General features: G+C 43.8%; 1 protein-coding gene across 1 annotated transcript; it reads right to left on the bottom strand.

The window, feature by feature from the left end:
- Positions 1-413: 413 nt before the first annotated feature.
- On the bottom strand, positions 414-15,940 carry LOC126336325 (defensin-like). The gene is made up of 2 exons (XM_049999887.1): positions 15,782-15,940; positions 414-684 (listed from the first exon to the last, which is right to left on the bottom strand). The coding sequence occupies exons 1-2, from the start codon at positions 15,849-15,851 to the stop codon at positions 521-523; spliced, it is 234 nt and encodes a 77-aa protein (XP_049855844.1). The 5' UTR covers positions 15,852-15,940; the 3' UTR covers positions 414-520.
- Positions 15,941-16,500: the final 560 nt, after the last annotated feature.

The following is a 16,500-nucleotide window of genomic DNA, read 5'->3' as shown; positions in this document are numbered from 1 at the left end:
ACTTTTTGATGTACAAAGGCCTTACGTTGATACACATATATATCCCACGTTGAATCTGCACGAATCCAAGTATCGTATCAGTCGTTTCATTGATAACAGCCGTGCACTCTTCTACCATCAGAAGTGGCACAGGCGTGTAGTTATTTTTAAGCTGTTTCTATACCATAATGTGAAACTTGTAAACACGTAAATGTTGACAGACTGTAAATATGTTATACACATTGTTGTTCTCCTATTACGCTGATATTAGTACTTTGTGTTATATCTTTGTAGATGCTTGGCAATGGCACATAAGCGGAAGCTGCAATAGCAAAATAAAAACAGGTACGGTCAAACGTGGAAAATAATGTCACTTAAAAAAATTACGCCATTTAATCGGTAGAAGGTTGCGGATGGAATAACGACACGTGCTGTTTATGCTTAATTGGATAGGGAACTTTATTGAGAACGTGTATGTACACTGGACGGCAGTGAGGGCGTGCCGCCGTGTCGCTGGAGACGGGAGAGTCGCGGTCCGCCGCTACTTGCGGCAGTGGCAGACGCCGTCCTCGCAGTGGCCGCCCTTGTAGCCTTTGTTCATGGCGATGCAGCGCGCGGCGCACGCAGAGTCCTCCACGCCGAAGGCGCTCAGCAGGTCGCACGTGACTCGCACGTGCCGGTCGCCGTGCTCATCCTCTCCTCCCGCTGCAATTAACAGAATAAACATCCACTTTTTAATTAAGTGGAAATTTAACAGACTTAGACATTCGTTGTGATACAGTCAGCAACTTCACTGAAGAAAAAAATGTTAAACTGGTTAGTGGATGTTTCCAGAATGAGATTTTCACTCTGTAGCGGAGAGTGTGCTGATATGAAACTTCTTGGCAGATTAAAACTGTGTGCCGGACCGAAACTCGAGCTCTGGAAGTTTGGAAAGTAGGAGACGAGGTACTGGCGGAAGAAAAGGTGTGAGGATGGAGCGTGAGTCGTGCTTGGGTTGCTCAGATGGTAGAACACTTGCCGGAGAAAGGCAAAGGTTCCGAGTTCGAGTCTCGGTCCGATACACAGTTTTAATCTGCCAGGAAGTTTCTTAAACTGGTTACATCGATGCCTCTTTTCATAATGTGCGGTAAACTGCTGAGCGACTCTCAAAACATCGGACAAACAAAAAATTGACAGACATATTTTTTCATAACGAAACTTCACAGCTATTACATGTCACAGAATAAGCACACCGGCGAAAAAAATCAGTCATCCTCAAGAGACATAAGCTAATACGATGTAACACCGCTTCTCCCTCATAGTGATGTCAGTTCGACGAAAAATACCTTACAAATTTCTTCAGTAATGTCACTTCAATCTCAAACCGCTCATTTATGTTTCGTTACAGTAAAATAACCCGCCGGTCGCTGTGGTCGTGCGGTTCTTTGCGCTTCAGTCCAGAACCGAGCTGCTGCTACGGTCGTAGGTTTGAATACTGCCTCGGGCATGAATGTGTATGATGTCCTTAGGTTAGTTATAGTTCAAATGGCTCTAAGCACTATGGGACTTAACTTCTGAGGTCATCAGTCCCCTAGAACTTAGAACTACTTAAACCTAACTAACCTAAAGACATCACAAACATCCAAGCCCGAGGCAGGATTCGAACCTGCGACCGCAGCGGTCGCGCGGTTCCACAGTGTAGCGCCTAGAACCGCTCGGCCACGCAATCCGGTTAGGTTAGTTAGGTCTTCAGTAGTTCTAAGTCTAGGGGAGTGATGACCTCCTATGTTAAGTCCCATAGTGCTTAGAGTAATTTGAACCATTGAAAATTGTCCATTTGGGAAGATGGTCACCGCTAGATTTCACCTGCTATTCCCAATAGTCCCTGATACATTCTTTGGAATTAAGATAAAGTGATGTGGCGGGACAGTCGAGATTTCGTAGGCTGCTTGAGTGAAATTATAGGAATATATGGATACAGCCCTGTGATTGCCCGTATCTTACGTTACCACGGAAGGCGGGAGTATCCAGACTATAGTCATCATGAAAACGAAACGGTAAGAAGTGAGCACTGACTGTGTTGAAAGCAGCATCCTGGTTGATGTTGACGGTAATCAGAATGAGCGGTCCAATTCATGGCACGAAAAACGCCCTAGTAACACAATATAGTCCTCTTCGGCCATGATTACCATCTACACTCCTGGAAATTGAAATAAGAACACCGTGAATTCATTGTCCCAGGAAGGGGAAACTTTATTGACACATTCCTGGGGTCAGATACATCACATGATCACACTGACAGAACCACAGGCACATAGACACAGGCAACAGAGCATGCACAATGTCGGCACTAGTACAGTGTATATCCACCTTTCGCAGCAATGCAGGCTGCTATTCTCCCATGGAGACGATCGTAGAGATGCTGGATGTAGTCCTGTGGAACGGCTTGCCATGCCATTTCCACCTGGCGCCTCAGTAGGACCAGCGTTCGTGCTGGAAGTGCAGACCGCGTGAGACGACGCTTCATCCAGTCCCAAACATGCTCAATGGGGGACAGATCCGGAGATCTTGCTGGCCAGGATAGTTGACTTACACCTTCTAGAGCACGTTGGGTGGCACGGGATACATGCGGACGTGCATTGTCCTGTTGGAACAGCAGGTTCCCTTGCCGGTCTAGGAATGGTAGAACGATGGGTTCGATGACGGTTTGGATGTACCGTGCACTATTCAGTGTCCCCTCGACGATCACCAGAGGTGTACAGCCAGTGTAGGAGATCGCTCCCCACACCATGATGCCGGGTGTTGGCCCTGTGTGCCTCGGTCGTATGCAGTCCTGATTGTGGCGCTCACCAGCACGGCGCCAAACACGCATACGACCATCATTGGCACCAAGGCAGAAGCGACTCTCATCGCTGAAGACGACACGTCTCTATTCGTCTCTCCATTCACGCCTGTCGCGACACCACTGGAGGCGGGCTGCACGATGTTGGGGCGTGAGCGGAAGACGGCCTAACGGTGTGCGGGACCGTAGCCCAGCTTCATGGAGACGGTTGCGAATGGTCCTCGCCGATACCCCATGAGCAACAGTGTCCCTAATTTGCTGGGAAGTGGCGGTGCGGTCCCCTACGGCACTGCGTAGGATCCTACGGTCTTGGCGTGCATCCGTGCGTCGCTGCGGTCCGGTCCCAGGTCGACGGGCACGTGCACCTTCCGCCGACCACTGGCGACAACATCGATGTACTGTGGAGACCTCACGCCCCACGTGTTGAGCAATTCGGCGGTACGTCCACCCGGCCTCCCGCATGCCCACTTTACGCCCTCTCTCAAAGGCCGTCAGCTGCACATACGGTTCACGTCCACGCTGTCGCGGCATGCTACCAGTGTTAAAGACTGCGATGGAGCTCCGTATGCCATGGCAAACTGGCTGACACTGACGGCAGCGGTGCACAAATGCTGCGCAGCTAGCGCCATTCGACGGCCAACACCGCGGTTCCTGGTGTGTCCGCTGTGCCGTGCGTGTGATCATTGCTTGTACAGCCCTCTCGCAGTGTCCGGAGCAAGTATGGTGGGTCTGACACACCGGTGTCAATGTGTTCTTTTTTCCATTTCCAGGAGTGTATAAACACTGTGCGTCAATCGCCTCGTTCGATGCACTCGACGTCTTGCATCACTAGAAGAAGGGAAAAGTCCCAGCACATGGTACACATCACACAACTACAGTCAGCTACTGTCCAGTTTTATTGTAGTGCCAAATTTGACCGTTTCTACATCTTCATCTACATGCAACACCTTCAGACCATTTCCCTACCGTTCCAGTGTCGAATACCATACTAGAAAAACAAATAGTTAAATCTTTCCGAGCTAACTATGGTTTCTCTTAGTTTATTACGATGGCCATTTCTTTCGGCAGTAAAATAATTTCGCATTCGACGAGACATCTGGTGGCTGAAATTCTTTTAAAATATCTCGCCGCAATGCAAAACCCGTTTACTTTAACGATTACCACCCGCTTTCGTATCCGTGACAGGCCAAAATGTAGTATTTCGCACCTAATTTTCAGTCTGTACATCGAAAAGCAGTGACGGAAATAATGGAATGGAATGAACAGTTTAATTAGTATAGAAAATGGATTGAGAGTAAATCGAAGAAAGTAATGGGAAGTAGCAGAAATGAGAACAGCAAGAAACTTAACAATAGAATTGGGGAATCTCGAAGTAGTCAAAGTTGAGAAATTCTGCTATCTAGTCCGAACAATAACCTACGACGGACGGAGGAAGCAGGATACAAAAAGCAGACTGGCACTGGCGAAAATGGCGTTCCTGGCGAAGCGAAGTCTGTTAGTGTCAAACGTTGATCTTAACTTTAGGAAATAATCTCTTAGAATGTAAGTTTGAAGCATAGCATTGTATGGTAGCGAGACATGGACTGTGGCAAAACCAGAATAGAAGAGAATCGGTGTCGTTGAGATGTTTTGCTACAGAAGAATGTTGAAAATTAGGTGAGCTAAAAAGGTGAAGAATTAGGTCGTACTTCGCTGAATCGTCGATAAAAGGAACATATGGAAAATACTGACAAGAAAAAGGTACAGGATGACAGGATATTCGTTAGGGCATCAGAGAATAACATCCATGGTATTAGAGAGAACTGTAGAGGGTAAAAACTGGAGAGGTAGGCAGAGACTGGAATACATCAAGCAAGTAATTCAGGTAGTAGGGTGCAGTTGGCATCAGAGATGAAAAGGTTGGCAAAGGAGAGATATTCGTGATGGCAGCATCAAACCAATTACAAGACTGATGAGTAAAAAATAAATAAATAAATCCGTGACGCCCTCGCTCCTGTTTCGGAGTAATGCAGAACGAACTGCTCTTCTTTGAATTTATTCGATATTCTCAGTCAGTTCTATCTGGTAAGGGTCCCACACTGTGCAGCAATACTCGTAAAGAATACGAAGAAAACTTGTGTAGGCAGTCTCTTTAGTGGACTTGTTGCATCTTCTAAGAGTTCTGCCAATAACAAGCTCTCTTTAGTTCGCTTTCTCCACAACATTGTCTATGTTATCGTTCATCTTTAAGTTATTCGAAACTGTAAACCGTTAAATATTTAGTTCAGTTGTTAACCTTTATATTTGTTTGATTTACCAGGGAACCAAAATTTAACGGATTTAGTACTCACGTGGATGAGCTCACACTAATCATTGCTTAGTGCTAATTGCTACTCTCTTCACCATACAGATGTCTCCTCTACATCATTTTGCGATTGGTTTTGATATTTTGATCTTTTTATGAGTTTAAGAAACGGTAATAGACAGCATTATTTGGAAAAAGGGCTGTTCAGGTGGTTTCTGAAGTCGTTTATATAGATTAGAAAAAGCAAGGGGCCTTTGATGCTTCCTTGGGGAAGATCTGATATAACTTCTGTTTTATTCGATGACTTTCCGTAAGTTACTACGAAATGTGACCTTTATGACAGGAAAACACGAATCCTGTTGCACATCTGAGACGATACTCTGTAGGCATGCAATTTAATTAAAACTCGGTTGAGAGTAACGTTATCAAGAACTTCGGGAAAATCTAGAAACAAGAAAGCAATTTTAGGTCCCTTTGACGAAATCAGTCATTACTTGGTGTGAAGAGATAGCTACTTGGTTTACGATTGCGTTTGTCGAATAGAAGCCAGAAACCTGTCAATTTCGAAAATGACTCACCGTACGAAGAATGTTAATGTTTCTACGGCACTGTGAGTAAAAAAAAACCTTTTATTGCAGTTTATCTCTTTCTGTCGCGAGTTCCCATAATTTTGGAATTTAACATCAAGGATTCTAAAGAAAAAACGAAAGATCACGTGTCATTACTAAAACGGTAGAGGCCTTCGTCTTTCATATCCAAAATGTGCACAGAGGGGCGTAAAGTGAAAAAGTCAGTATTCTGCACACAGGAATAGTCATTCACATAACTTTGTCTTTTTCTTCAGTGGGTGGCTGAAGTAATCGAACAAGGTAATAGAAGTTGGACTGTTCTTATGGAAACAAAGTAGCGTTATCATCAGGTCTTCGAGCAACACAGGGTGTTTCAAAATGAATATACGGATTTTAAGGATTTGTAGCACGTATTACGTTCGCCTTAAAATTATAAATAATACACCAAATGAAAGAGAAACACAAACAATTTTTCTTACTATTATTCTGTGTGAACACCGACCACATATCGAGTCGATAGGAGAGTTGTTCCGAAACCTTGATCAATGTGTCAGGAGTAACTGTTGCAACAACAGTGTTTCTAATGTCGGATAGATCAGCTGATATCGGAGGCACATACATATGATCGCGTCAGATCGTGTGTGAACGTGGAGGTCATGCGTAAAATGCTGTGTCAGCCGGCACCCTGCGCCCTGTCCACCGGTCGAGTACAATGTCGCTTAACCAGTCGCTTTCTGAGTTATGCCAGTGAGATGGCGCACCATCTTGCTCCCAAATAAAGAGGTTTTGTTCAGCTTCTTCCCGTTGACGCATCGGCCATAGCTGTAGCACATCAAGATAAGAAACATCATAGTTGATTCACCGAAAAAGAAAGGCCCATAAACTTTCCGCGAGGATATTTCTTGAAGCTCAGCGTGAAAGACGTTTTTCTGTCACTCTCTGTCATTCCATACTCTTCCCATTGCACACAGGTATAAAAACAAAACTCTCTGAGTTGGTCTTTCATTTGTTGTATTATTTACAATTGTAAGTTGAACGTAATAACTGCTACAACGCCTTAAACCGGTATGTTCATTTTGAAACACCCGGTATTAACTCTCAGTTTCAACAAGTGTATGTTTTCTTCTTTATACGAGTGCACAGTGGTAGAGACAGTGCAAGAAAAGTTTTGTCTGCATTGGCGGCCATTCCTCTGGTGTCATAAGACTTTGCGTTTTGATCCACACAGTGTGCAGCCGGCCGCTGTGGCCGAGCGGTTCTAGGCGCTTCAGTCCGGAACAGCCCTGCTGCTACGGTCACAGGTTCGAATCCTTTCTCGGGCGTGGATGTGTGTGATGTCCTTAGGTTAGTTAGGTTTCGGTAGTTCTAAGTCTAGGAGACTGATGACCTCAGAGGGTAAGTCCCGCAGTCCTCGGAGACATTTGAACCATTTGGACCACACAGTGTGCTTCAGAAGTGAGGTTAAATTGACAAACTCGGTGTGTGCGCCTTTGCGCTCAGTTTGCAAAGCCGTCGAAAGCAAACAGCGCCCATAAGAGAAAAAGAGAGAGGGATAGGGAGCACAGGGAAATGATATGTCCTGTAAGTGGGAACGGCTCAGCCGCTATGAGCATCTCTTTCGTAAAGTAACGTCATGATTCGGCTCGCACTGTCAGGCATATGTAGTCCGTCCGTCGGTCTCGGTGCACTTTGTAGCTAACACACTTTGCGCTTAAAGACCACGAAGATAAGATACGAGGAATTAGAGCTCATACTGAGGTGTAGAGTCCGGAACAGCCCTGCTGATACGGTCACAGGTTGGAATCCTTTCTCGGGCGTGGATGTGTGTGATGTCCTTAGGTTAGTTAGGTTTCGGTAGTTCTAAGTCTAGGAGACTGATGACCTCAGAGGGTAAGTCCCGCAGTCCTCGGAGACATTTGAACCATTTGGACCACACAGTGTGCTTCAGAAGTGAGTTTAAATTGACAAACGCGGTGTGTGCGCCTGTGCGCTCAGTTTGCAAAGCCGTCGAAAGCAAACAGCGCCCATAAGAGAAAAAGAGAGAGGGATAGAGAGCACAGGGAAATGATATGTCCTGTAAGTGGGAACGACTCAGCCGCTATGAGCATCTCTTTCGTAAAGTAACGTCATGATTCGGCTCGCACTGTCAGGCATATGTAGTCCGTCCGTCGGTCTCGGTGCACTTTGTAGCTAACACACTTTGCGCTTAAAGACCACGAAGATAAGATACGAGGAATTGGAGCTCATACTGAGGTGTAGAGACAGCCGTTTTTCCCTAGCTCTATTTGCTAGTGGAACAGAAAAGGAAATGACGGCTATTGGTGCAGGGCACACTATGCCACACACCGTACAGTTGCTCGTGGAGTATTTATGTAGATGTAGATTATAGCATGACATTTTCACTCTGCAGCGGAGTGTTCTCTGATGCGAAACTTCCTGGCAGATTAAAACTGTGTCCCGGACCGAGACTCGTACTTGGAAAGTAGGAGACGAGGTACTGTCGGAAGTGAAGTGGTGAAGACGGAGCGTGAGTCGAGCTTAGGTTGCTCATATGGTAGAGCATTTGCCCGCGAAAGTCAAAGGTCCCGAGTTCGAGTCTCGGTCCGGCACACAGTTTTACTCTGCCAGAAAGTTTCATATCAGCGCACACTCCGCTGCAGAGTGAAAACTTCATTCTATAATCTACATCTACATAAATACTCCACGAGCAGCTGTACGGTGTGTGGCGTAGTGTGCCCTGCACCACTACTCGTTATTTCCTTTTCTGTTCCACTAGCAAATAGAGCTAGGGAAAACCGGCTGTCTCTACACCTCCGTAGGAGCCCTAATTCTTCATATCTTATCTTCGTGGTCCTTAATCGCAAAGTGTGTTAGTAGCAGTAGAATCATTCAGCAGTCACCTTCAAATACTGGTTCTCTAAATTTTCTCAGTAGTGTTTCTCGTAAAGAACGTCGCCTTTTCTCCATGCACTCCCATTTGAGCCCCTGAAACATCTCCGTTACACTTGTGTTGTACGAACCTATCGGTAACAAATCTAGCAGACCGGCTCTGAATTGCTTCGATGTCTTTCTTTAATTCTACCTGTTACGGATTCCAAACATTCGAGCAGTACTCAAGAATAGGTTGCAGCAGCCTCCTATATCCGGTCTCCTTTACAGGTGAACCACTCTCTCCTAAATGTCGACCGTTCGCCTTCCGTACCAAGATTCTCAAATGCCCATTCCACCTCATATCGCTTTGAAACGGTACGCCCAAATATTTAAACGACTTGACTGTGTCAAACAGACCACTAGTAGTACTGTATCCGAACACTATGGATTCGATATTCTTACTCATTCGCTTTAACCCTAGGACGCCTAAGGGTGGGGGGTTAGTTGAACCCACAATTTTTTTATGTCCCCTGCTTTTGGCCAAGTAACTTTCATACTACATATTCCATTTGAGCTATTATTTGTTGGCTATTTTATAAGACGTTAGTGTCAATATATTTCATAGAAAATTCCTGCTTTGAAAGAAAATATAAATAAACTTATTATGGGTCCAATAACCCCCCACTGTTAGGCTTCCATAGAAAATTTCCCTTAGTAGGATTTCGTATTTCTCATCTCTACAACAATGCAAGTTAGTTTCTTGTCGGTTGGTATTCTTGGTATTCACAACAATCTGTTTACTTTCAGAGGAAGCGGTTGTTGATGTCAGTCAGCCGTTATTTATCTTCTAAACTTGCAGTGAGTTAGTGCAGTTCCCAACAAGCAGGCCTCCAGCAACTTTCGTGTCCTACACACCAAAAACGAAACCAAGTAAAAACCTACTGGTGTTATCGACAATGCACCAAGATAAAGGCACTGTTTGAGGGGAGAAGAATAAAACCGAGATAAATGCATATTATAATTCCACTAAAGGTGGAATTGATACCATTGATCAGATGGCGCGTATGTAAACCTGCAAGATTGGGAACAAAGAGATGGCCTCTATCTGTATTTTACTCTCTCAACGACATTTGTGCTATCAATGCAACCACCATATTCATCCAGCAACATCCAAGATATAATGAAAAGAAACAACAAACGCAAACTTTATCTTCTGCAAGCTGGGATGGAACTAATAAAATTGCAGGTAGAAAAAAGAAGTGCCAATGCAAGAGGTTTATCTAACCAAATTGTTAAATAAATGGAAACTATTCTACAAAATAAAATCAAAGAAGTGATTATAGAAGCACGTCAGCCTCCTGCAGGAAAAGGTCGGTGCCATATTTGTGTAAGAAAAGCTAAAACAAAGAAGTAGAAGCACAACAATCCAAGTAAACCAAAACATTATCGTGGACAGTGTCATAAACATGTGTGTAACACACATTCAGAAAAAATTGTGAAGTGTGTCTCTTGCCTTGAAGATTTTCGGAAATCTATTTTATATGAACATATCTATATTTTGTATTGTAATATGTCAATTTTTTATTCACTCAAACCAATATTTATAACAATTAACAACATTTATAAACTGATACCTTAGTTAAAACACATAAACCATTTTGAAAGTTGTAATTTTTTGTCAGTAAACTTATTTAATACCTGTGGGCTCGCCGAACTCCCTCCTTAGGCATCCAAGATAGAAAAAAAAAAGGCTTGGGCGTCCTAGGGTAACTCACATTTTTCCACATTTAGAGCTAGCAGTCATTCATCACACTAACCATACATTTGTATAAGTCGTCTTGCATTTTCCTAGGCACCCAACGGTGACACCTTACCGTACATCCCTGCAATATGAGCAAACAACCGCAGATTGCTGCCTGTTCTGTCCGCCAAATCATTTATGTATACAGAGAACAACAACGGACCTATCACACTTCCCTGGGGCACTCCCGACGATACCCTTGTCTCTGATGAACACTCGCCGAGGATTACGTATTTGGTTATATTGTTTAAGAAGTCTTCTAATGACTCACATACCTGTGAACTTGTTCCGTATGCTCGTACCTTCGTTAACAGCCTGCAGTGAGGCACAGTGTCAAATGATTTTCGGAAATCTGTAAATACGGTGTGTGGTGCTTTGCACAATATTGTGATATGCAAATCATGTAAGTACTGCATTTATCATGCATTATTTCAAAAATACATTCCTGCAACTTTTCAACAAAATTGCGCGGAATTTTCGATGTAAGTACTGTAACCACTTAACCTCATATATTTGTTTAGTCTGTATTTCATCGTTTGGAGGTTAGTTATTTTCACATAGTGCGCTTCTAACACTGTTTTCTACCGTAGGGCACCAACACACCAACAGTATTTAACTACAGCGGAAGAATAAAAATCGAGAACTGGGGATCATGTAAAGTGCATATTCTAAATCTGGTGAACAGCCGTCTGATGATGAATTTCTCAGTTCGAAACATGTTACGGCGCTATTTACTTAAATTAATAGAAGTATTAATAGTGGCTGGTTGCTGTATTCTTCTTTGCAAGAATCAACCTACATTAATTGTACACAGCCACGGTCTCACCATGTCAGTTTTATACAAAATAGCATATAAATATGGAATCTGTCTGTTGCTGTTCATCCATAGTCCCCAGTATATCATGTGAGAAAACGGCAAGCTGAGTTTCACACGAGCGATGTTTTTCTAAAACCATTATTGCTGATTCGTGGATATAAGCTTCTCAGTCTCAAGAAAGTTTATTCTATTCGAACTGAGAATACGTTCAATGATTCTGCAACAAACAGAAATTGGGGATATTGGTCTGTAATTTTGCTGGCCCGTTCTTTTGGCCTCTTATATACTGGAGTCACCTGCGATTTTTTTTTCCAATCGCTTGGGACTTTGTGCTGGGCGAGAGATTTACGATAAATGCAAGCTAGGTAAGGGGCCAGTGCCGTAGAGTACTCAGTGTAAAATCGAACTGGAATTCCATCCGGACCTGGTCATTTATTTGCTTTCAAATCTTTCAGTTGCCGGCCGCGGTGGTCTCGCGGTTCTAGGCGCGCAGTCCGGGACCGTGCTACTGCTACGGTCGCAGGTTCGAATCCTGCATCGGGCATGGATGTGTGTGATGTCCTTAGGTTAGTTAGGTTTAATTAGTTCTAAGTTCTAGGGGACTGATGACCAAGCAGTTGAGTCCCATAGTGCTCAGAGCCATTTGAACCATCTTTCAGTTGTTTCTTTACGCCAGGGATGCTTATTATTATGCCGTCCATATGGGAGTCTGTCCGATTATCAAATGAAGATATGTTTGCACGATTATCCTACGTGAACAAGCTCCTGAGCGCGAAATCTAAAACTTCGGCTTTCGTTTTGCTATCTTCCAACTGCCACACCAGACTGGTCAACAAGAGACTGAATGGAATCCTTAGACGCACTAAGCGATTTTACATACGACTAGAATTTTCTCGGGTTCTCTGCCAGGTCTTTCGCTAAGGTGTGACGGTAGTAGTTGTTGTATGCTTCATTCATAGATCTTTCCACATTCATTGAAAATGAATTACGTGAAATGAAAAGACAAATGGACAATAAGACAGGAAGAGAATGGTGAATTGTACAGATATGTACAAACAAATGTTACAAATATCCCATAGTTCAATAATTTTTGATGCAGTAGGAACTTTTTTGATAATGACCAGCATGCAGATCACAGCTTGTTGGCTCATATAAATATTTTGAAGGTAAGGGACACTACCTTCTTTTGTTATGAATAAACCACGCTTTCAAAAATTTGTTATGATCTCAAAACATTGAAAATATCCACCCACACCCATGAAAAGACCAACTTCGGATAATTCAAGTTAGATGGAGAACAGGGCTCTTCAGTTTTTCTCATGAGAAAGCGAAACTCTCAACTAAGATAAAACTAATACATTATTTTACTTTATAAAAGGTTATATTGTAATTTTTTGTGTTGGCAGAGGAGCCAACACCGTGTTACGAGTGGAGGCCGAATTGCACGCGTTTTAGCTCACACAGTCTGGCGTGAGGAGGGAAGAACTATACTGACGTGAGGTCTGGAACCTGACAAGGAATGAGAATTCATCCATTAATCCATTAATCCATTAATGATGAACGTCGCTCTTGACGGTACATGAGTCATTATTATCTTTTCTGAAGACATTCTTGAATATAGTACTTACAGTAACTGAAAACGGCTCCTTGCTAGGTCGTAGCAAATGACGTAGCTGAAGGCTATGCTAAACTGTCGTCTCTGCAAATGAGAGCTTATGTAGACAGTGAACCATCGCTAGCAAAGTCGGCTGTACAACTGGGGCGAGTGTTAGGGAGTCTCTAGACTAGACCTGCCGTGTGGCGGCGCTCGGTCTGCAATCACTGATAGTGGCGACACGCGAGTCCGACGTATACTACCGGACCGCGGCCGATTTAAAGGCTACCACCTAGCAAGTGTGGGGTCTGGCAGTGACACCACATAATTAATAAAATTTTATGCACCTCCAAGACTATAACCATTGTAAGAAAAATTTTACATACTTAAAGAAAATACAGCTAATTAGATGTTTGCGCATGTCCAAACATGCCCTAAATATATGTTATTTGCAGTTTTCACACGACAGTTACTGCCGTCTGTGACAAAGTGGACCTTCTGCGTGCACAAACGTAAAACTGCCAGGAATTTATTCTCGACTATACGTTTTCCATCAGTCATCAAATGTGGCGTTTGCCTTCACTGTAACTTTTCCCCCCTCCTATTAGTTGACCTGGCGGTTTGTTTGTTCAGCACCTTAAGAGCCATCTCGATGTATTTTAGCTGTGGCAGCTCTGGAACAGCTTAATATCAGGTACGAGTTTAAGACAACAACGACGAGTTCGTCACTATTACAAGCAGACGTTACTTGCTACACGATGACTTGTCTCTCTGGTACAAAATATTCAATTACATAACGACTCAGTGCAGAACTTCACATGGACACGTTCACTGTCCGTCAGGGAGGCGCAGTGTGTGTGAAGAGCCACTGCCGCAGTTTCACACCAGTAGCTACATCATAACAATGACGAAATCTCCAGAAAGAATGAAACTGTACGCCGGACGTGGTGTCGAACCCTGGACGCTTGTCTTTCCTTCGGCAGCGCTCAATTAACGGCACTAACCATGCACGACTAGCGATTCGCCTCACAGACTCCATCAACCACTACCTCCTTGCCATCTTACAAACTTCTCAGAAGCTGTCCTCTATATCTAGCTGTAATAGCACTGCTCCGAGAAAGGATGCAACGGAAAAACATTTCTGCGTAATATTATTCCTTTGACTAGACCTATTGCAACATGGAGCCCAGAAGAACTTCTTGGAAGAAAGCAGAGAGGCACTATCACATGAAATTTGTGAAGAAAATCGGAGCAGAGCATTTCCTGCGGAAGGAAGGGGACCAGGTTCGAGTTCTGGTCTTGAAAACAGCCTTAAAGTGTCAAAAAAATCCATAACAGCATACCCTCAACTGCAGAATGGAATGCACTTTTTTGGTAATGATACATTATTCAAAATTTACTACTGATATGCGTGCTACAACACGCAATACTAGGTACGTCCCAAAACGCCTGGCATGAAAACGGGATTTTTCGGGGGCTCATACCTCGGGGACTAATACAAAGATAGGGTCAAGACTTCTGGATAGCCCTTGGGGTATGGACCATTCATTTACCCAACAGAAGGATCGTCGTACTGTTACTATCCCATAGAACAGGGTCAAAGTTCCTCCAGCTTAGGCAAATGGAACAAATCGGTTAGTTGTTATTGCGTTAGATGTGGTCTTGGACGCTTCTTAATGGGCCAATGGAGGCACCGTGTAGTTCATGGGCGCTTCCTAAGAAACCCCGAAAAAATGGTTTTTGACTGCCTCAAGCGATCCGAAGATGGCTATGCGTAGCAAATGACTAAAATTTTTAGCATATTACTCCGAGGTTCTGATCACGAAGAATTTTGAAACTTTTCTTGACATCTTCATCCGTCTGGAGGTACAGAGGTTCAAAGTTACCCTACTTGTACATGTAAAATACGCAGGTAAAATCCGGTATCAGGCGAAAATGTACTTTATAGAGTGACGTAGCACGGAGAAATGAGCTGTAAAATATCTTCGACATTGTCAGAAGGGTTCTGAGAAGCACATGGAAAATATTTGTACACCGTGCCTGAGGTGAAACATTATATGGTTTTGCATTATTTCAATTTTACGTAACTTATCAAAATTTTAATGACCCAGAAATCTCTTTTCGTATAAACGCCATGCTGCTGTGGCGGGGTAGAGGAAGGAAACAGCGGAAAAATGCTTCTGTCAAAGCACAAAAGGGCTCTGACTGAAAACTGTGGTACCAACTGCCACAAAAAGTCTCTGACTGAAAACTGGGGTACCAGATGCCTTAAACTAGCTTCCTCAGCACCATTAAAAAATTTTCCAAGCAGAATTTTTATGCTGAGAGAGAAGGATACATTCGCAGTTAGGAAAGAGACGAAAAAGTGACAAATATTAGCAGTTAGTAGTTTGGTTGCGGTATAGAAAGAACGGAGGAGACAATGGCTGTATGAGAGAAAAAGAGGGAACAGTGGGTTGGTTTGTGGGAGTAAAGAGACCAGACTGGGAACAGTGGGAGTGGAACATTGTCGACAGTGACAGAACAGTGCTAGGAAGAGAGTGAAGGAGACAGTGCCAGTGGAAGAGAAAAAAAGGGAAGGGCAAGCTGGAGGTGGGTGAAAGCCAGTAATAATTAAAGACGAAGTCTACGACAGTGTCAACGAGGAAGAGAGAGATAATGACACTGAGAAGAGACAGCAGCAGTGGGAAGGAAGGAAAGAGATAGTAGCAGTAAGAGAGAGCAAGAGGCACGCAGCAGTAGTAGGACAGAATGAAGGAGCCTGTGGCTGTTAGACAGGGCACAGTGACAGATAGACACAGAGAGATAATGATAATGAGTTAGGTTGGATGAGTGAGTGACAATGGGAAGTGCAAGTGCAGTGGTGGACTAGTGGGTGTGAGAGAGTTAGAATTAAGACAGCTTGTCGGAGTGAGAGGTAAGTTGCATGTTAAAAAGATGACGAATATCTACGCACGCCAAGAGCCTATTCACCTTTCTTGTGCTAAAATAGGACCATTTTCCACTGGGCTACCACACACGTGCTACTGAAACAGCACTTACCTGGAGCAGCGGAAGTGAGGATTGCGAAGGTGACAAGAGCGAGAAGAACAGCGGCGACGCAGGTTCTCATTGCAGCAGAGAGAAGTTTAAGACGAGTCAAAGCAAGTAAACTGCAGGTGATGTTCCCAACAATAGTGGTGTCTGCAGTATCCCTCCGACGGCAGCGTCTTTATATACGGAGACTGAGAGGATTGCTCCGGCACTTCCAGCAGTCCTGCTTCACCAAACTGGTTTCATCATTAGATGTGCCGTAAAACACAGAAGGGGATCTCCCGTGTCGCCAGAGTGACCTTGGAGTGCATCAAACACTCAGCGCGCATCGGTGTGGCACGCTAGTGCAATTCTAAGTAGGTGCGCGTGTGGATGCTAGCAGACATTGGTTGCGTTACGCTTGTTCTCAGAAGCTGTAATAGTTATGACGTACAATATTACTGGCCATCACAAATAGAAATATAGATCAATGCAAATATGTATTGATATAAAAGAATTGACAGAATGTTCTGTGGCCAGGGCTCTTACTGTGGGCCCAGGCAAATCTGAAGAGGTTTATGCGTTCCAGGAAGACGTTTACAATTGTGTTATTCCGAAACAGTGCTGGACGTTTAAGAAAGTATTTGTTTTGCATATAGTAGTCACTCTGCACAAAACGATTTCAGGTTAGTATTCTCATATGCTGTGCAGAACTTCAGTTACTTTAGTGAAGAAAGTTATGAGTGGTA

This window comes from Schistocerca gregaria, chromosome 2 (assembly GCF_023897955.1).
Source record: "Schistocerca gregaria isolate iqSchGreg1 chromosome 2, iqSchGreg1.2, whole genome shotgun sequence".
Taxonomy (NCBI): Eukaryota; Metazoa; Arthropoda; class Insecta; order Orthoptera; family Acrididae; genus Schistocerca; species Schistocerca gregaria.
The sequence above is the reverse complement of the archived record's forward strand: the minus strand, read 5'-3'. Positions and strand labels throughout refer to the sequence as shown.

Bases quoted from the DNA above. Each gene is read 5' to 3' on its own strand.
- LOC126336325 (XM_049999887.1), bottom strand. From the start codon at position 15,851: ATGAGAACCTGCGTCGCCGCTGTTCTTCTCGCTCTTGTCACCTTCGCA. The intron at 685-15,781 runs GTAAGTGCTGTT...TGTTAATTGCAG, and splicing joins CCTCACTTCCGCTGCTCCAG to CGGGAGGAGAGGATGAGCAC.